Source organism: Pseudorasbora parva, chromosome 3 (genome assembly GCF_024679245.1).
Source record: "Pseudorasbora parva isolate DD20220531a chromosome 3, ASM2467924v1, whole genome shotgun sequence".
Taxonomy (NCBI): Eukaryota; Metazoa; Chordata; class Actinopteri; order Cypriniformes; family Gobionidae; genus Pseudorasbora; species Pseudorasbora parva.
In genome coordinates this window covers 42,025,167-42,046,395 of record NC_090174.1, presented here as the reverse complement: position 1 = coordinate 42,046,395, position 21,229 = coordinate 42,025,167, and the positions used below count along the sequence as shown (strand labels likewise).

General features: G+C 37.4%; 1 protein-coding gene and 1 long non-coding RNA gene across 3 annotated transcripts in view; one reads left to right on the top strand and one right to left on the bottom strand.

Annotated features, from left to right (window-relative positions):
• Positions 1 to 21,229, bottom strand: part of LOC137071180 (uncharacterized) — a 157,171-nt gene that overhangs the window by 21,883 nt on the left and 114,059 nt on the right. The gene's annotated exons all lie outside the window — the stretch shown is intronic.
• zmat4a (zinc finger, matrin-type 4a) overlaps positions 1 to 21,229 on the top strand; it is a 129,913-nt gene that overhangs the window by 43,667 nt on the left and 65,017 nt on the right. For both annotated transcript variants that reach the window (XM_067438929.1, XM_067438928.1), the window contains exon 3: positions 5,644 to 5,733. In XM_067438929.1, coding sequence (XP_067295030.1) covers positions 5,644 to 5,733 — 90 coding nt within the window. The remainder of the gene's footprint in view (positions 1 to 5,643; positions 5,734 to 21,229) is intronic.

Here is a 21,229-nt window from a genome sequence, read left to right as displayed (position 1 = left end):
TTCAGTGTATTTTAGGCCACATCTACAAAAAAAAGCGGTTTCAGGCCCCCATAATGGCGGATCCATCTGGATGAAATGCTGATACGATACAACATTTTTACGTAGATAAATGTGTCTCCGTGTGTACAGGGTCTTAAGCTGGGTGCACACGGTGTGATTTCGGCCACAATTTGGCCGTCTGAGACAAATTTAGCAAATCCTAAAAGATTCCTCTGATCAGGCTAAAATCTGACGTCTTTGATCGTTAGTTTGACATGTTCATCGGCAGCCGATTAAGGAGCGCTGCGATCAAATTTAACCTCAGATGAAATTCTGGCAGTGTCAGAAGATTTAGCACACAATCCTGCAGTGTGACTTCTCCTTCGACGACAGTCAAATATCTCCGTTTTTCAAGACAAACTATGACCAAAATGAGAGCTAGAGATTTCTTTGTAGCCTCCATTTCAGTCCCACGTGTAATGCAGCTCACCGTCACCGAACGAGTCATTCATTGATGATATAAAACTCCGGATGAGATTTCTTGTGCGCGTCCGTTATTAGCGCGCCTTCACTATCGTGCAATCTGACATTAATGCCAACTGAGATCTTAGAGTGTGACATGGCTTACATCGGGGATCATGTTCGTACAGTCTGACAAGGGACATTCGCAAAGGATTTTGAAAAATCGCACAGTGTGCAGGACCCATTAGTTTCCATTCCACCAGTCTTCAGCGTCACATGATCCTTCAGAAATCATTCTAATATGCTGATTTGGTGCCTAAGAAACATTTTTCCCCTACTCCTCCTTCCTTTCCCCTTCTTCTCCTCCCTCATTCTATCCTTCTCCTTCATTATCCTTCATTGTTATTCTACTTCATTCTTTTTCTTCTTCTTACAATTGAGAATTTTACTCAGTTTTGGTGTTGCAATTAATGCATTTATTCATGGTAACAGCCCAAGAGTTCATGCTCAGTGTGTGTTTTGTGGTTTGACAAACAGTGTTTAATTTTTTTTTATAATGTGTAAGAATTAAACCACTTTTTAAAATTTGGAAAAAAAGGTCACACATAATGCTTTTATTTTGGGGTTAGGGTACAGTCAAAAGCAAAGGGTAAGCTAATGAACATTATGATTGGTCAAGCAAAACTTGCAATCTATGCAAGCAGGAAAAATAGAATTTAGAATAGACCTGGCAAAGATATCATGTGTATATTTAAAGCATATGTTAAGTCTAGAATTGTTGCTGATTTTAAATATTATAAATTAATGAGTGATATGACAAATTGAAATGCAGTGGTGCCATAAAACATTTTCTCTACTGTGATGGAAGTAGAGAAAATATTTTTTGGTTTGAGGCGAATGATTTAGGATTGTTTTGAATTTGAATAATAATAATACAAAAAACTTTGTTCCACAATCATCATCCACTTTCTTAACTTTGAGCAAAGTTTTTCAGGGGAATGTAAAAGTATTGAAATGTATTGAAAATATGTTATCCCTCACTTTTATCATCTCATATTTTTTCCATCCCTCAGGTGCTTTATGGGCTCCATAGAAAACAGTTGTGCCTTACAGGATTCTCTGACGAATAGAAAGTAGAAAAGAAAAGCATTTTTTCTAACATTGTAAATCTCTTTATTGTCATTTTTTGATCAATACAATGTGTCCTTGCGGAATAAAAGATATGATATATATATATACACACACACACACACACACACACACACACACACACACACACACACACACACACACACACACACACACACATACACACACAGAGGAAAATAAGTATTTGAACACCATGCTATTTTGCAAGTTCTTCCACTTGGAAATCATGGAGGGGTCTGAAATTGTCCTCGTAGGTGCATGTCCACCAAAAAAATCCAGAAATCACAATATATGAATTTTTCAACTATTTATTTGTATGATACAGCTACAAATAAGTTTTTGAACACCTGTCTATCGGCTAGAATTCTGACCCTCAAAGACCTGTAAGTCTGCCTTTAAAATGTCAACCTACACTCCATTTATTATCCTAAATTAGATGCACCTGTTTGAGGTCGTTAGCTGCATAAAGACACCTGTCCACCCCATACAATCAGTAAGAAACCGACTGCTAACATGGCCAAGACCAAAGGCTGTCCAAAGACACTAAAGACAAAATCTCCACAAGGCTGAAAAGGGCTACGGGGAAATTGCCAAGCAGCTGAGAAGGGTCCAGCTGTGGCTTGGGTGTTCCCGTCATGAAACAAGAACGCCTATTGGGCATTCCTGGTAGCGTCTCATTGACCAATTGCGATTAGTTTCTCAAGGCACATGGGTATGATGTCATATGCGTGATTTCCCCCCCCCCCTCAAACCAGTTCAGTGTAAATGCCCTGCAACCGATTCTAAACATTTAATTTGGGCATGTCAATCACAATAACGATTGTCTACACCCAACCCTGATCCCTAAACCTACCCATCACAAGAAACATTCTGGGTTTTTACATTTTCAAAAAAACATAATTTAGTACATTTATAAATCCATTTACATTGTGGGCACACACACACACACACACACACACACACACACACAAAATGGTTTGTTTCGGCATAGACATACACGCGGAATCACATGTGAGGATGATGGATCGTTTAGGCGTAGATTCACGCGGAATCACACGGTGTAGACATTCACCTGGATAGCTCAAAATGCACAAAGATGACACGCCACTTGGCTTTAGAAAGTGGCGTCTATGTTTACGCAAAGTCATGATGTCATGTTGCAAGATGCTAGATCTTATATTGAAGCTTCTGTTTGAGGAAAAACTAACTAGCGATGATAATCTGGATGTTGACAGCTAGCAGTTCAGCAGAAGAGGAAAAGAACAAGAAGGGGGCGTTCCAGTCTGCGAAAACGGTAACCCCTACCAGCACGATAATGCCCATTTGTGGCTGCAGTTGGATGATATTGAAGCAGCTTGGTGAAAAAAATGGTGTCTACACCGTGTGATTCCGCGTGAATTTAAGCCTAAACGATCCATCATCCTCACATGTGATTCCGCATGTATGTCTATGCCGAAACAAACCATTATGTGTGTGTGTGTGTGTGTGTGTGCGTGCGTGCGTGCGTGCGTGCGTGCGTGTGTGTGTGTGAGAGAGAGAGCAATCATTAGAAAATAGAAGAAGCTAAACATGACTGTCAATCTCCCTTAGACTGGGGCTCCATGCAAGATCTCACCTCGTGGGGTCTCAATGATCCTAACAAAGGTGAGAAATCAGCCCAGAACTACACGGGAGAAGCTGGTCAATGACCAAAAAAGAGCTGGGACCACCATTTCCAAGGTTACTGTTGTAATACACTAAAACGTCATGGTTTGAAATCATGCATGGCACGGAAGGTTCCCCTACTTAAACTAGCACATGTCCAGGCCCGTCTTAAGTTTGCCAATGACCATTTGGATGATACAGAGGAGTCATGGGAGAAAGTCATGTGGTCAGCTCAAACTCCGTGTTTCTCAGCAACAGGCCAGAAACCTGACTGATCTAGAGAAGATCTGTGTGAAGGAGTGGGCCAATATATGAAATTTGTAGGGCTGTACTAGAATAATCAAATATTCGAATATTTGTTAGGTGAGGTGGCATTCGATTTTCAGTTTTGAGATTCGAATATTCGTTTTTTGTTTTTTACACGTGACTTCCGTCGCGGACTCATTCTCACTCATGCTTGAACCACCCGTTGGCGAACGTAGTGATTTATTTCATCTCATACTGAATAGTTACAAAATGCCCAAGACCTCAGCTGTTTGGTAGCACTTTAAATTAAGTGAGGATGACAAGACAATGGTAGTGTGTCAAATATGCAATTTGAAACTGGCCTACCACAACAGCACCACAAGTTTGAAAAATCACAAGTAAGTAGCATGCGCCAAAAAAAAAAAAAACTGCTTTTATGCGCTTAATTTGCTATGATAAATAGGCTAATTGCAAATACGACACTATTTAAAAACATACAGCAGCACAGGCTAATAATAATTTGTTTATAGGTACATCCACAGGTATCGCAGCCATCAACATGCTCAACAAAACCCAAACCTTCACAGCAGATCCGAAAACGGTTAACAGAGAAAAGAACGAGAGAGATAATAGATGCCATAGTAGAGTTTGTCGCTATGGATATGAGGCCCGTTAATGTAGTTGAAGGCGAAGGCTTCAGAAAATTCATGAAGATAATGGAGCCAGACTACACTACACTGTGTTTTGTATCACTTGTGCACTGTCCGTTTTCGGAGCATAAACCTGCCCGTGTAATGCGTACCGGAAACTGTTCTATTTAAAAGATTATTAAATGTTTATTAATATTTAAAGAATGTGTGCCACCTGATCATATTGCACCAAATGCAACACTGCACTCCACTGGGTCTGCCGCAACACATTTACGATGCCAAAGAGTGAAACGTGAAGTCGTGAAAGATGATACAAATGCAAACCAACACTATTATTATATATTTAGCCCCACCCACCGAAGCTTCGAATATTCGATATTGATTGCCACCTAAGCTTCGAAGCTCAAAAAATGGCATTCGAAACAGCCCTAGAAATTTGTGGGTTGGGTATTGACACAAATTTCACATAGCATAACATAAATCTAGCTTTGATGAGCAGAAGAGACTTGATGATGAGAGCAGATGATAGCTCCTCACTATTAAACACTGACTGGAAAAAAGTGTAAATATGCAAATTTGCATATTTATTGTTTGCTGGTGTTATGGGAAACTGAGAGGAAATGATGGATAGAATTGTTGTCAAAAAGGTTTAAGAGAAATAATTATTGCATTTGCACTCTCTTCAGGTGCTAAAGCAGCATCATTCTCATACCTCTGAGTTCCGTCTGTCTCTTTTGATCTCTCCATGTCTTTTTTCATATTTACTTTCTTAAGTGGAGAAATAGGAGGACTGGGCTATTAAGATTCTCTCAGGTAATCTTCAAACACAAGGTGACATATTTTTTAACTACATTCCTCTGTAGTCAGATGTTTTATCCAGGTCTATGTGTCATTTATTTTTTCTAAGTCTAAGAAAAGCAGACAGGAAATCTTATACTTCTTCAAGAGGAAATGAGTGGCTTTTAATGCTGATTATTTTAGTGCCACTCTGTTCATTTCCACACTTGAGGCCTTTGTGTTGTGGATGAAGTTCAATTACCCTCTTGTCAAACAACATCATTTTCAGGTAAACTGAGCAGTGAATTGATTTGGCCCACTCTCTGAAAGCTGTGCTGTCAAACCCAAGTAATTGATGGGTTTGTGATTTGTGGCTCCACACTCACTTAAAGGCAACCACAGTAATTATTTATTGGCCTGTGCATATTATGGGTGCTACCAACTGCTTCTCACTCAGTCTGCTCCAGTGCTTTCATATGATAATTTTTTTTACTTTTTCTTTACGATTCATAAATGTTCTAGTCTGTCAAAGGATAGGTGAACCATGACATTTTATATGAAATTTATTTAAATGAAAACTTTTAGAAAGGTACAGATCGGTCAAGATCTTTGATGTTTGATGTAATACATCCATCTTATGCTCTTACAATACAAACTGTGATTTTTGCAGAATAATCATGTGTACAATAATAATAACACATTTACCCCCCCCCCCCCCCCCCCCTCTTTCTTTTAGAGCCGGAAACATGCTAACAAAGTGCGTCTATATTACATGCTGCATCCAGTAGATGGAGGATGTCCAGCTAAGAAGCTCAGAACAGATGATGTGAGTATTGAGTATTTCATTCCACTTTCTTTTTTTGTATATAGATTTTTTTTTTTTAAATGAAACCTTTATCACGTGGTTATATATGACTGTGCTTGCTTTTTTATCCCAGCATACATTCACATAGCTATAGTCATACCTCTTGACCTGAAGTCTGAAACATTCTTTGAAAAGATCAGAGTGGTTGGTAGATCAACGTTTTCTTTTAATGAGCTTTTCTAGCCATTGCTCTCTAAAACCAAAATTTTTCACAGTAAGGTGCTTCATGAACCCCAGCCAATAAAACAAAATTGTGTGCACATCCAAGCATTTAATTTAATAGACTGATTTTAAAATATTGTCCGCCATACCCTACACAAGAAAATGTTTAGTTATGAAGGAAAATATATTTTAAAATGAAAGTAAATACATTTGAATTTCAATATATGTGTGTGCATGTATGCATGTGTATATTATAAGGGCTGCACAATTTGGGAGAATATATATATATTTGTAAAAAAAAAAATGTGTGTGTGTGTATGTATGTACACGTACATGATCCTTCAGAAATCATTCTAGCGGCAAGAGACATTTATGATTATTATCAATGTTGAAATACGTTGTGTCAATTGTTGCAACATTGCCTTTCAAAAGTTGAGTCAATAAGGTTTTTTTTGGGGGGGGGGGTTAAAAATATAAATAAATTTTCAGCAAGGATGCATTAAATTGATCAAATGTGACAGTATAGACATTTTATAATGTTGCAAAAGCTTTATATTTCAGATGCTGTTCTTTTGAAGTTTCTATTCATTAAAGGGGTAATGAATTGAGAAATCAACTTTCCCTTGAGCTTTTGATATATAAAAGGTCATGGTAATATAAGATTATCCTGTACGTTTTAGAGCTGAAAATGCCCTTTTTAGTCAAATAAAAGCTTTTATAGACACCAGGCCCCGAAAACGTTCGGGAGCTTGATCCTTATGTCATAGTGCGACGAAACATGCCTCTACAGAACGTGTAATTCAGTAGCCCCGCCCACCGCCTCATGGAGCTGATCGACTCGCTAGCCAGCAGCAATAACAATCTGGAAGAAGACAACAAGACATTGTGGAAGAACACAGTCGCTGCATAAGCTTTCTTCAGTTCATAATATTAGGATTTTTTTTTTAAATGAAGTTCCAGCTCGCGTGGGGAAAAACGTTTGTGTGTGCACTTCATTTCACTGCGGAATGGTTTGTAAACAAGTCTAAGGTCCTGGATTTGTAGACACAATGTTGTGCCTTCTATTTTGGATCCGACAGGAATGGTGCAACAAACTTATGTGTGTAAAACGTCTTTTTTATATGTAATAGTACTAGTCATGGGCTGTATAAGGATGGGCGCGCACGTGTGTGTGTGTGTGTGTGTGTGTGTGTGTGTGTGTGTGTGTGTGTGTGTGTGTGGGCATGTTTTTGTGACATATGAGGACACAAATGTGTATAATGCCATAGGTATGACATAGGTATTACAAGGAGAGGGTGTAATATGAGGACATTGGCCATGTCCCCACTTTTCAAAATGCTTATAAATCATACAGGATGAGTTTTTTTTTTAAAGAGGTAAAAAGGGAAAATGTTTCATGTGATGGGTAGGTTTAGGGGCAGGGGCAATGTAAGGGGGATAGAAAATACGGTTAAAGCATAAAAACCATTACGCCTATGGAATGTCCCCATATGTCACAAAAACAAACGTGTGTGTGTGTGTGTGTGTGTGTGTGTGTGTGTGCGTGTTCGCGCAGAGCGGCAACCTCCCGCAATCTCTCTTGAAGCCAATATGGAAGTAATGTAAACTGCAATTCCTCAACAGGCCCCAGAAGGGTGCAGAATCTCATTGAGCCCTAAGTTTAAATTCCCAACTTTACAGCAGAAAAAAAAAACATATTTACAGCCTGGTACAAATTGTGGTTATGTTCTATACGGCTAATTTTGCCCTTCATGACAACTCATTTGACCATACATTGACAATATAACTAATTCGTTTACATTATATAAAGCCTTGAAGTTCTGCATAATTAAAGGTGTGGTCATGTTGAGTGACAGGTGGATAGCCATCTATCCGCCGTCTATAGTCATTACGTCACCAAAGCTCCGCCCACATCCTGCCTTTTTGCCCATTGTTTGTTATCCGGGAGTGTCACACACAATGATGCGCTTGTAAGATGGCGACGCCCAGCTCGTCTCTACTTAACGCTTCCGAACAGCTTATCGGAATCCTATGGATGACGTCACAGACACTACGTCCATATTTTTCTACAGTCCATGGTTCGCGCCTATATCGACTGATTGTGCAGGGGCATGTAATACAATCACGGGTGGATGAGAAATAAATCATTGTGTTTGTTTGATAAAAACAAGTTGCAGTTGCCGCTTTCAAAATAATCTCTCATGTGAACTGACACCGGGGCATAGATATGACAGCGGAGCATGAAGCTCATTAAATATGCAAATCTTATCCAATCCAAGTCTTCAGTGTGTCACGCCCAACAAAACCCAGCATTTTGGAGAGAACCTCAAAACCAGTGTAGAAAATAGCCTATTACTTATTAGTTATGATGTTTTTAATGTAAAAGCCGCACAAACGTCATTAGTTGACCTCAGACAACAGTATAAAAAAAATAAAAGCCAGTTCATGACACCTTTTAAATAATCCTAAAAAAAAATTACACAACTGTTTTCAAAATTGCAGTTCAATTTCGATTAATCGTGCAGCCCTAATTTTTAAGGCAGTGTTTATGTAAGCATTTTAAAAACAGCAGGATGGAGCACAACAGAATGAAAATGTCACATTGACACATTGTCTCTTTTAATTATCAATTTTTTTTATTTCATGTATTTGTTTATAGTTGGGATTATTTGATTGTGTTTATGAGTGAGAACATAACTAGCTCCCCTAAAATCAAGTGTATTTGCAGACTCCTATAGGAGAGATCTGGCAACCCTGCTTTACAATTTGCTTGTCTGTGAATACTTATAGTGACTGGTGCCCTATTTATGTATGAATACAGTGGTCACTCAAAAGTTGTAGCATGTAAGTCCATCTAATCATCATTAGGCTGTGTGACATATGTTTTGACCCATCTGTTTTTGTGTTGCTCTGTCATTTTGAGTTAATACTGCCTGTGTTTAAGCTTGGGTTTGAGAGTGGAAGTGATTTTTTTTTTTCTTGACCGGCAAATTTTAAATGAAGGCAAGTTAAATTCAAGAAACAAATAAACAAGAAAGTTTAAGTCAAGTCTAACTCATCTCTGAACTTTAGCCATCATCTGAGATGATAGTCAGTCTGCTGTTCTTCTCTCAGTAGGATAAAGCAAGCTTCTGCTTTATTGCCGTGTTAGATGGGCTATTCACACAACAAGAAGGTTAAGGTTGTGTGAATGTTGCTGGGATCAGCCTTTTTGCACTCTCTGATGTGCAGATAAAGTATATGATGCCTGTGGTTTTTGCAGATGTTACATGTTTTTTAGACTGCTTTCAAACAGACCAACAAAAGCGCTCACCACAGGAGGCCAAATGCACATCTAAATGTTTATGTGAGAGTCAGAGATTGCAAAATCTTAGCCATCAGCTATGGGATGCAGTTAGAATTAAATGATATTGAACGCTGTGTACTGTATGTTTCATTGACATTCCGTATGGTCACAGTAATTGTATGCATCATTAGACAAGCTATTGAAGTAAGGACACTAGCAGAGAACTGCATTTATTCACAGCAGTAATGAAGGTTATTAGTATTCGATTATTGTGTAGGGAACATCCACCTTCAATGGGCAGATTTCAAAAGACCATGTGCTGCTTTTTAGACTGAACTTTAACACTTAGCTTGTTTCAGATCGATAGTAACAACGAACAGACATTCAAATAGTCATCGATCTCCATGTCGCGTGTCAATAGGCTCTGCAGACAAACTAGACTTTGTGCAAGTTGGACAGCAAATTTTAGTGAGCCATTACTCATGGAAGCGGATGTTAATGAGGTCGAAATATAGACATGTCCTGACAATAAATACAAATCATAAGCTGACATCTGACTTTTTTTGTTAAAACACCCAGTGAGTTTAAAAAAAACAAAAACAAATCTATCATATGACTCCAGAAGACTTGGAATATGACTTAGTATGCAAGTCATATAAAGTGTGTGTGTGTGTGTGTGTGTGTGTGTGTGTGTGTGTGTGTGTGTGTTTTGTGGGGCAAGGGGAAGAACGAACTGTTCATTTAAGTCTTAGTTCGAGTTAATTAACTTACCCTAAACATTAAAATTTTTCCCACTTAAAATTTTTGTTAATCCTCTTACCTCTTATCAGTTAATGTACTTCTAAATCAACATAAAAATAGTGCAAGATGTGGAATTTTCTGTGATTACCTTTTCCCTGTCATTAACATTAAAACGTGAAAAATTAGGAGTAAGGAGGCGTATAGTCAAAATCAGCACTTTTCACAGTGGGACTGAGTGAGTAGAGTAGAACTGAAAGCAATTATTTTTCCACTACAATGCTCTTTCTGATATTTATAGATCAATGAACTTTACATGGCTGTTGTTGTGTGTATGCTGCTGTTTAGATATTGTTGTAATGTTTTTGACTCTGCAGCAAGAAAAAGAAACCTGAAAGTTTTGTGCCAGCAGTTTTACTTGTTCAAAAAAGCTTAGATCTAGTGATTTTCTTGATCTCATCCATTACAATGATGTGTGACCCCCCCCCCCTTTTTTTTCAACTGTTGAAAAAAAAATGCTTTGTGTGCTTTTAGTGGAACACGGAAAAAAGGACAAAAAAAACTGAACAGACAGGTCACTAGGGGTATCACATACAGATTATATACAGTTATGTTGTTCATATACAGAAAGAAAAAAAAGGTATAAAAAAAGATATAGGAGAATATTTGGTAATGGTCCTTTCAAGTCCATAAAAAGTTCAAGGTCTCGCCATGAAACAAATAAAAATGCTGAATATTTTCATTAGGGAAATATTTCACTGACTGAAAAATAGGACGAGATTATCAATATAATTATATTGATAAATTGTAAATGTGAGGAAAGGAAAAGAAAAAGGAAGAAAAACCACATTACACAATATCTCATGTTCCATCCACACTCCTATACATTAACCATTTTAACCAGTACTTGTAAAATGTGTCCATGTTTAATCTTACAGAGAAGGTCAGTTTTGGTAATGTTGATAATGTTGAAAAGTTAAAGGGATAATTCACCGCTCTTTCATATTAAACTGTTATTCCCCTAACTAAGACGAGTTGACACATACCTCTCTCGTCTCAGTGCGTGCACTTAATCGCTCTGACGATCTGATAGCATTTAGCTTAGCCCACTAAGCCCAGTTCATTCACTACCAAACAGAGATCAAGTTAGAAGAGACCAAACACCTCACGGTTTCCCTATTTAAATACAGTTACACGAATAGTTGAACGATCAAGTATGATGACATAAAATAAAAAGTGGTGCTTTTCTAAGTGGATTAAAAAGGAGAACTATAATGTATGGTGGAACAGCACTTCTGAGAATACGGCGCAGTAAAAAGTCACGCCTGAAACATCCTCCCTCACATCTCCCTCAACCCCCCCCCCCCCCCCCCCGACAGAAATGAGAGAGGGAGGGGGATTCTCCTTTTTAATCCACTTAGAAAAGCGCTACTCTTTATTTTATGTCATCATACTTGATCGTTCAACTATTCGTGTAACTGTATTTAAATAGGGAAAACTTGGAGCTGTTTGGTCGCTTCTAACTTGATCTCGGTTTGGCACCATAGTGAATGAACTGGGCTTAGTGGGCTAAGCTAAATGCTATCAGGACGTCACAGCGCGTCAGAGCGATTAAGTGCACGCACTGAGACGAGAGAGGTATGTGTCAACTTGTCTTAGTTAAGGGAATAACAGTTTAATATGAAAAAGCTCTGAAGTATCCCTTTAATAATTAACTTAATTCAACCAGTCAGTGCTACACACCAAGTGCTGCCTGCATTTTCTTTAGGTGTTTTCCCCCATCCAATCTCTTTTCGCAAAGCATGGGATTGTGTGAGAGTGAACTGGCCCTTGACCAGTGTGGAGAAGCAAAATCCACCTGCATTAAGAGTCATTGAGCAGCCAAGTTCTAACAAGCTGTCCTTTGCTCTCTCTCAACGCCTAATAAAGCGGCAGCAGATCGTACAGGAGATCACTGACCACATCCATCTGCTTTACACAAATCAGCTGTCGGCAGCAGCTACTAATAGCTACACGGTCCCCTAAGGACACTTTAAAAATCTCCCCTAAGTCTCTGGCACTGTAACTCTATGCAGGGGCTGTGGTGGAGGATACAATTAGCCGCCTGGGACAACTTCTGCACTGATCGAATAGCCCATTGGATACTTACTCCTCTTTAATTAGCTGTGATTAAATCAACCCCTGCGGGGGCTCGAGTTTCCAAGGGAGAGGAGTCAGACGGAGTGCGGGTGGATGACCAGAAAGAAAAGAAAGTGAGCTGCAACTCGAGCCTGGATCTTCAGCTTTTGTTCTAGTCTTTAATTGTTTCACTCAGTTAATGACAGATCAGTGCCTGTGTGTAGAATGTCCAAACAGCATGAGACTGATATAGCAAGTTAGTTTCCTATTTACATTTAACGTTTCATTCTTATGCCGTTTGTGTATTAGCAAAACTCACTGATATCAATGGGCAGTCAGGGTTTCACATGCAACAATAATCACAATTGTGTTTTAAAGTTATAAAAGCACTGAGTGACTGAATTATGTGTTTACTGCAGGGAATTACTTAATGGAATGCGTGTTCACAGATAAAGCATAAACTTGGCTTCGTTTAGACCTGCTCTTCTGCTGCATTCAATTCATTATCATTTTTTTTCTATTTAGCTTTAATTTAATTTTAGTACTTAAAATGAAAGTAATTTCTGTTAGTTTCCAGGGGATAATGTCTACTTTTAGTTTTTAGTTAGCGTCTTATTTAATTTAATTTTTACAAAAATAAATGTGTTTTATAGTTTCAGTTATCAATAACAACACCCTTTCTGGTTTGACTCACTCGTCATAGTTTTAGGGAGAGCTTTGTTGACAGTCCAGAAATGTTCTGAAGACAACTGGTATTTTGAGAAACACTGCTCTATCCACTTATTTCGAGACATATCAAATACCATTTCAGGGTCCAAGCAAGGTCTGAGTCTACTCCGTTTCAAGTAAGAATAGTATCTCATCAGCTGTTTATGAGCACTATTCATTTAAAGCATTACTTTAAGCTAAACTTTTAAAAACTAGAAAAATACACTACAGTCTCTGGTTGCATTGTGTTTTATATTTTACTGATTAAGATTAAGAATATAAATCTGGCTGACCAACTGAGATTTTGCTATAGAAATAAAGGTTAGGATCATGATTTTTCAGTAGAACTACGGCACAATGGATACTGATGTACTGCTGAGCTTACAAATGCCATGAATGTGAACTGAATAATTGTTAATAAAGAATGTTTTAAGTAAAATATTTGAGGTTTAAAACAACATAATGCAATACAATTATGATTTCAGAGAGTATTGTTTTATATGGTAAACTATCCAAATATACAAACAATATAAATCTCAAACTGAGTGTCAAAGTGTAAAATTGAAACAAATGTAATCAATGCAAAAACAAAATATATGCAAGTTATGCAACTTAAATCTGCACTATGTAATATTTCCGTCTGGTAGAGGTCGCCTATTCAAAACAAAGGCGTATTTTGATGACGCCAAGTTTGGGCTCAGAATCTTGGGACATGTGGTCTTCACCTCACAGCCGGTGGAAAAGAATCGGGATAGGACTCATGTTCATTAATTTGATTATTAATGTTACTGTAGTATGAAGCAGAGCAGGACCAAGTGTTGTGGAGCTGAGTACGGCCGCTGGAGTGATTGTTGAGCAACACACGGCTCACGAGCACCAGGACTTTTATTATGACAGGACCCAGTCGTCGGCACCATTTCCGCTTTTTCAGTCATGAGTATGAGGTAACGCTGCTCTGTTTATTAGATACATTTAAGTGTGTTAAAAATGATTTTATGACATTACACTGTGTGCCTGCTGTGACACTTGTTCACACTGCTAAGAGTAAAGCGTTTTCGCCAAATAAAACCGGAAACTGAAGGTAACGCAGATATGACGTAATTGACAACCAACTCCCTCAGAACGCTATGCTCAGATGTCCCGGCTCCTTGGTTAAAATAGTAATTTTCTCACAATTTACAAATAGTTGGAAACATTTGGGATATTGTAAGAACTCAACTGAACAATATATATATAACTGGCCTAGGGTTTTTTGGATATTTTACTGCACAAATACTACACAGTGCACCTTTTAAGTTGGATATACAGTAAATGCACTTTAAGCTTGCAGCATTTACTGTGAACAGAGGCGCTCTGAGACACGAACTTTAACCTGTTTAATCAGATCACAGCTGTGATAATAAGTACACTAAGCAATGTCATGATTTTGTTTCCTGTTCGATTGACAGATGCTTTGCAAGAGCAATGGCGGAAAAGTTAGTTATCTTTAGATTTATTAGAAAACTGCAGCAGGACAGATTAAACTATTGTGAATCATTTGTAAATAAATCAGGAATAGATATTTGATATAGTATAAGGCAGAATAATTAATCAATTTGAAAAGGCTATTATTCACCATTGGTTTGTATAAATTACATACAAAAGTGTAACTTTTAGTAGTTGAACATCAACCCACTTCCATACATCCTTAACATAATCATTAGATGATCTCTCCTCAGTGAACTTTAATGCTGCAAGATGTGTGATATAACAGATTAATGTAATGCACAATTAAAATTTTAGTTTGTGATCTAATAAAAAGACAATGCTATGCTACTTCAATGCATTGCAGGTTCATCAGAATGCATAACAAAATGTAGCTTTTAGACATGCTCCACAGCTACTTTCTGGAAAAAAGTAGTAGCTACTGGAAAAGTTGCATTGTTTTAAAAGCAACTGAGCTACTGAAAAATGTTGTTGAGTTAGAAGTGTTGCTTTGTCTGGCTATCACCAAACCAAGCACAATCTTTTAAGATTGATCATTGGTCTGGGGAGTCTGCTCTGTATTTTTACTGCACAAGGCATGATCAACTGGCATAGTTCAAATGACGCTGTACAAAATTTGATAGTCCTTTAACCAATCAGACCACAAGAGGTGTGATCAATGGGCAGAGTTAAAAAATGACTTGGTATGCAATTTGATAGTCCTTCAACCAATCAGACCAATGATCCATCACTTCTCTAGCCATCATTGTGTAAAACCCGCCAATAGCGTGCCATGTGGACAATCCAGTTTGTGATTGGTCCCTGATAATTTGTAACAGAAGAGGGATAAATTAATGTACAGATGTCCAGCCTAAGCTGCAGAGCGAAACAAATCGCCAGCAGATCAGGCTGGGTTTATACAGTCTGTTTATAAGTGTCACTGTTCGCAGTTAGCGATCCCAGCATTAGTAACTTGTCCATCAGTTTTCTAGTCTCTTGGCATGGCATTCAAGCTTTAGCCTTGTCAGAGGCACATGCACATGCCAGTCCTGAGATGCTGATGTATGGGACACACGTTTGAACCTGAACATTAAGGGATAAATTTGTAAGAAATAGCTATATTTATAGCCTACAAGATTAAGCGCCTCAAATATGGGTCATTTTAAGTATCTGTTGGAACCTGACGTGATGTGAACTGACAGCACTGTGCTTGCCATGGTTGGCATGGCATCCTGTTCTCATGGAGACGCAGACCAGACTGAGTTTTCTGACCTTTTTTTTGTGCTGTCTGAAAGTGAGCACTCATGCATTTTTGCTGGAAGAAATATGTAATAAACAATAATAAATATTAGTGAATAATCTGCAATATGTAGTGAATATTTCTATTCCAGTAAAAAGCACATTTGGTTTTCAGGATTCTAAAACTGTGAAGGAATGGCCATACACAGCTGTAAAACCATATATACTGTGAAAACAGAATTAAACCTCAAAAGGTTTACAATAAAGCAATCTCTGCAAAGCCCCCAGAGCGCTTCCACCAGCAACTACTGCCTGCTAGCCTCAGACACATTGCTGAACTGAGATCTTTTATTGTTCACAATTTTTTTAGAGGCACACACACACAGCATCAGATCTAAACCGAGAGAGAGAGAGAGAGAGAGAGAGAGAGAGAGAGAGAGAGAGAGAGAGAGAGAGAAGAGAAAGAATAGAGAAGAGAATAGCAGAATTTTTATATGGAAGTATAAAGCATCTTGGCATTTAGTTTAAAGTGTATTGTTGCTCTTATGGTGGCACTATGTATAGTCAAAATATGATGTGATGTGTATTTTGTCATGGATTTTTGACATTGTTACAATCCGTCGTTGTTCTAATGCCAAATTATTTGTGCCAGTTTAATAATTGTTATACATCTATTATATGAATTCTGCAGTTTTATTCATTTGTACGTAATGTTTGTTATATACGGTTGTTAATTGTATAATTTGTGGCAGTTTTATATTAATATACTTTATCATATTTGTTACATACAGATGTTATTTTTCTACATAAAAATATAAAGCAACACACATTTTGTATCTTTAGATTATATTTGTATACATAGGCTACAGGATCCTTTCCTTCTGGGACTCCCTGATCCTGTGTGTACATCGTCATATCTCCTTTCTTCTTGGTATTTGGACAGCTATTACAAATTCAGCATCTCTTTCCCACAGGCTGATTCTGCTGTTCCAATCAGATGGTTATCGGCTTCCTGATTATTCCATCACATCCCTGATGAACGCTGTCAGACTCTTAACAGTTCTGTCTCTGCTTAGTTAGGCAATAGGCAGTCATTTGTCACTTTGAATTGACTTTATATGATACTGCAGAGATATGCAAAATTCAGGCCTATTGCCCAAATTAAACACTAAAATATGAGATGGTCAGAAAACTGATATCAGCTTTCAGCTTTCAAACTCAGTTTGAGTTATATGATCTCAAGATGATCCTTGAGTTGACACAGTATGTTGGTAATGGAGTTACTGTAGCATGTGGGCAACCACAAAATGAACAGTGTAAAGTGTTTACTAAGATCTGTGCGAGGTAAATGAATCTGTATCATAACACTTCAGCTCTGCAGCATATTGCGAATAATTATGACGTATGCAAATTTGGACCCAAATGTGGGGCGCAGAGCTGAAGTGGTTAACTACTGTGGTGAAATGTCAACTAACATTTTGTAGAATTTGCCATGTATAATGAAGTTTGTACAAAGGAGGCGGCAAACCTTTTTGCAGTATAAAGCGATTTTACACCATCAGATGTGTATTATGTAAATGTATTTGTAAGTATACTTGGAGTATAAAATAAATATATTTCAAAAACATTTTGGTATATTTTTCACTAGGGTGAAAAATGGTGAATCTAGTGCAATTCAAATGTACACATTATACCTTAAACATTGAGATTTCAGTGTTAAAAAAGTAAACTTAATTTTCTTGCTAATGCCATAGCATTTATAAACTTTTAAAAGTTTTACTGAACTTACAGAATTGTACAAATCTACAAAGAAAATAATTCACAAAGAAGGGAAGGTAGCGTGACAGTCTGAAGATGTAAACCATTTATACCCTGATTATTTTTAGCTATTGAAGTTGCATTAATATTATTATGATAGTAAAGCTCTGTGGAAGACACTGTTTTGTGTTGACAAAAAAGTGAATTTACCGCATTCAAATAAAAAGAAAAAAAAAGATTATTTTATTGTATGAATGAAATGGACACAAATCCGTTTTGCTGAGGAGCAATGTGCTTTCTAAGCGACAGGCTGTGAATTGCTGTGTAGACGTATATTCAGACGTGTAATTATCTTCAGCTTTGCGCGTGGCTTTAGAATAAGTGAGCCGCACATATCTGATGAATCACACTGGAGATTAAATCTGGAGGGATACAGCCAAGTCAGGGGTTTTCTGTTGCATTTTCCTATAGAAGATTCCAGGATGTAATTTTTCTGTTCAACATACTATCAATATTGTTCATGTACACACATATTTCAGGATTTTGTTTTAGACTCTGGAATTGATGCTTAGATCTTAAAGTTGCTCTATGTAGTATTTCTGCAGTAAAATATCCAAAAAGCACTAGGCCAGTGTTATATATTTTGTTCAGTTGAGTACTTACAATATCCCAAATGTTTCCAACTATTTGTAAATTGTGTAAGAATTGCAATTTTAACCCAAGGAACCGGGACGTCTGAGTGAGTCGCCTGTCAATTGCGTCATATCTGCGTTACCCTCCGGTTTTATTTTACAGAAGTGCTTTTCTCTTAGCAGTATGAAAAAATGTCACAACAGCCATTGAGCAAATGCACATTAGTAATGTCATACCATCCTTTTAAACATACTTAAATGTATCCAATATAATAAACAGAGCAGCGTTACCTCATACTCATGACCAGAAAAGCGGAAATAGCGCTGGTGACTGTGCTCTGTCATAATAAAAGTCCTGGTGCTTGCGATCCATGTGTTGCTTAACAATCGCTCCAGCGGCCGTGCTCAGCTCCTTCAACATACGGTCCTGCTCTGCTTCTTACAACAGTAACGTTGATAACTGCCTCCATGCACATGATTTTTGTTCTATCCCGATTCTTTTCCACCTGCTGTGTGGTGAAGACCACGTCTCAAGATTCTTAGCTCAAACTTTGCGTCATCAAACTACACCTTTGTTTTGAATAGGCGCCCTCCAGCAGATGGAAATATTACATAGTGCAGTTTTAAAGTCAACATTAATTTTTAACATAGCAGTTTTCTTCCACAATTTGATGTTTTTCCAAGTGAAACAGGACAGCCAGCATTAAAATATGTAGCTCAACTTGACTTTATCATTTGGCAGTTCATTGGTCTACACACCAGAATGTCTTCAGTGCCAAAGTGACTGTAGTAACATTAATTATGGCAAGCAGAAGGCGGGAAGCTGCCAATGTTCAATGTAACTTTAAAATACAGGCCTTGTCCTCTCTCATCCTAGACTGGGTAAACCCAGCCTGATCTGCCGGCGATTTGATTTCGTCCTGCAACTCAGTCTGGAAACCTGTACATTCAATTCTATACTGCTTCTGTTACAATTTTGCAGGAACCAATCACAGACAGGTTTATCCAACTGGCACGCTATTGGTGGGATTAACATGATGACAGAAAGAGAAGCGATGGGTCGTTACCCGTTGATCACGCCTCTTGTGGCGCCTCTCAAGGACTATCCAATTGTGTACAGAGTTATTAAAATAATGCCAGTTGATCACGCCTCTTGTGGAGTAGAAAATACAGAGCAGACTCCCCAGACCAAAGTTCAATTTTAAGTTGAGCTTGGTCTGGTGATAGCCAGACAACTCTCGTCCTTCACTGACATTGCTCTTCTTTTTATGCTTCCGTTGCTTCTCCGTGAGAGGTACGAGACTATTGTGGCACGCAGGTGACTCTCCTTAGCAAATCACGCCACCGGCCTCGTGCCATTTTCTCACGATAAAATTAGTCTGCAGATAAAGAAAGATCTATCAAAGGAATAATGTTGATGTATTTTATAAAATTGTTTAAATAAATATATATATTGTTTGTTAATAAAACCAGGAATAGGCTTTAGGAAAGTATGTTGACTGAGCATGAATTTGGTGAACCATCTTTTTAAAATAAAAAGTAAAATCAAAGGGTGAATGCTGCTTCATTTAGCAGTTTTTAATTGCGTAATAAAGGCGTAGTAAGCAATTTCTGAACAATTATGTTGAAAGTGGATCAGACAGATTACCACAACAGATTTGTGTCGGCATATCCACTCATGAAAGTGGAGGAGAGAGAGTGAGATTTGAAGAAACTGTTGAAAGAGAGATGGCCAAGAGACATTACAAAAGAGAAAATCTCAGAGGAATATCACTGGGAAAAGAAGGGTTATGATCATGCAAGAGCTTTTTTTGACTGTTATTTTTTGTCTGGTGCTTGTATGCTGCTGGCGACTAACAATGAACTGCTGTTTTTAATACTCTTGTGTACTGTATGTTTGTTTTTTTGTTCTTCCTTGTCGTTCATTAGTCTTCACTTTATTTTTCCCCAAAGGATTTTTTTTTTTTTTTGCAAAGCTTCTGCTATGATGAAGAGACATCCACTCTTGCATTGCATGTTTGTGCATTTTGGAGGCGGAACAATGAAGGGAGGGGTTCATTACTGCACATTTAATTTTAGCAAAAATTCAATATTTGTTTTATGTTTAAAATAACAAGGGGTTGTTTTAGTAAATAAAATGCTCTTAACCTATGCAAATTTGCTATTCAATGGTAATTTGCACCTTTGTGCGTATCAAAGTCATACTTTCAGAATATCTAAAACAATAACACAAAGTACTTCAACAATTAAACTACAGTAGTGCAAAATTTGCAACATGCTAATTTGCAACTTTCCCCTTTACATAAGTCATTAACATCTGTTTTTTTTAATCAAATTTGCTTTTAATGAAAAGTAATTATGTTTAGATTTTGCTAGTGATTTTAATTTTGCTGTATTATTATATATATATATATATATATATATATATATATAATGACTCTAATACAAAGAACACAGCATTCTGAATGCACTGTACGAGGATTGTGTGGGAGATTCTGCTTTTCAAAGCAGCTGAAGTCTGTATGGATAAATGGATATACCGAATGCACATACCAGAGCACAGAGCAAGGTCATTTGGAGAAGTGCTGTTTTGGTGTGTGCTGTGTTTTCAGCTCCCTCCATAAGCACTGAGGGCATTTGGCTTACATGATACTTACAAGACAATGCTTTTCTGCAGACCAACCTCAAGTCTAAAGCCATATTTGGAAGATAATTGTTTCTCGTGGGGTCATAAGGTATTTGCACCCTTGTTTTCATCATTAATGGGCTAATGTGTGATTTTTTTATTTTATATATATATATATATATATATATATATATATATATATATATATATATATATATATATATATATATATTGCCATCCGAATCCAGAATGCCAGTATTTTTCTCCCACCACCCGCTTAAAAATCCCCCACAAAATTACATACTGTTTTTAAAAAAATACCAAGGTCGTGTGATAATTTAATTGGCTTCCAAATCCACATCTCTGAGTTATGGGCTGTTATTACAGCAGCAATTATAAATATTAAAAATAACCAAGCAGTATTATGTTTATCTCATGTAAATTAGAAGCTGTATTAACTTATTTCTGCTCATTTCCAAGTGGAATAAAATGACATCATTTATTTTAAAATAAAATACAAGACTATATTTCTTCCTAATTTTAAACCGATTTAAGTAATTAAAGAATAATTAGGATATTAGTTTCCTTAAGTTAAATTAAATATGCATTTATTCTTATTATACCAAGCATTGACATTTTATTTACAGAATACATTCATGTTACTGACCACATGAGCAGTGCGTTCCCAGGTGCGCAGGATCACAAAATCTGCACCTCCACCGTGAA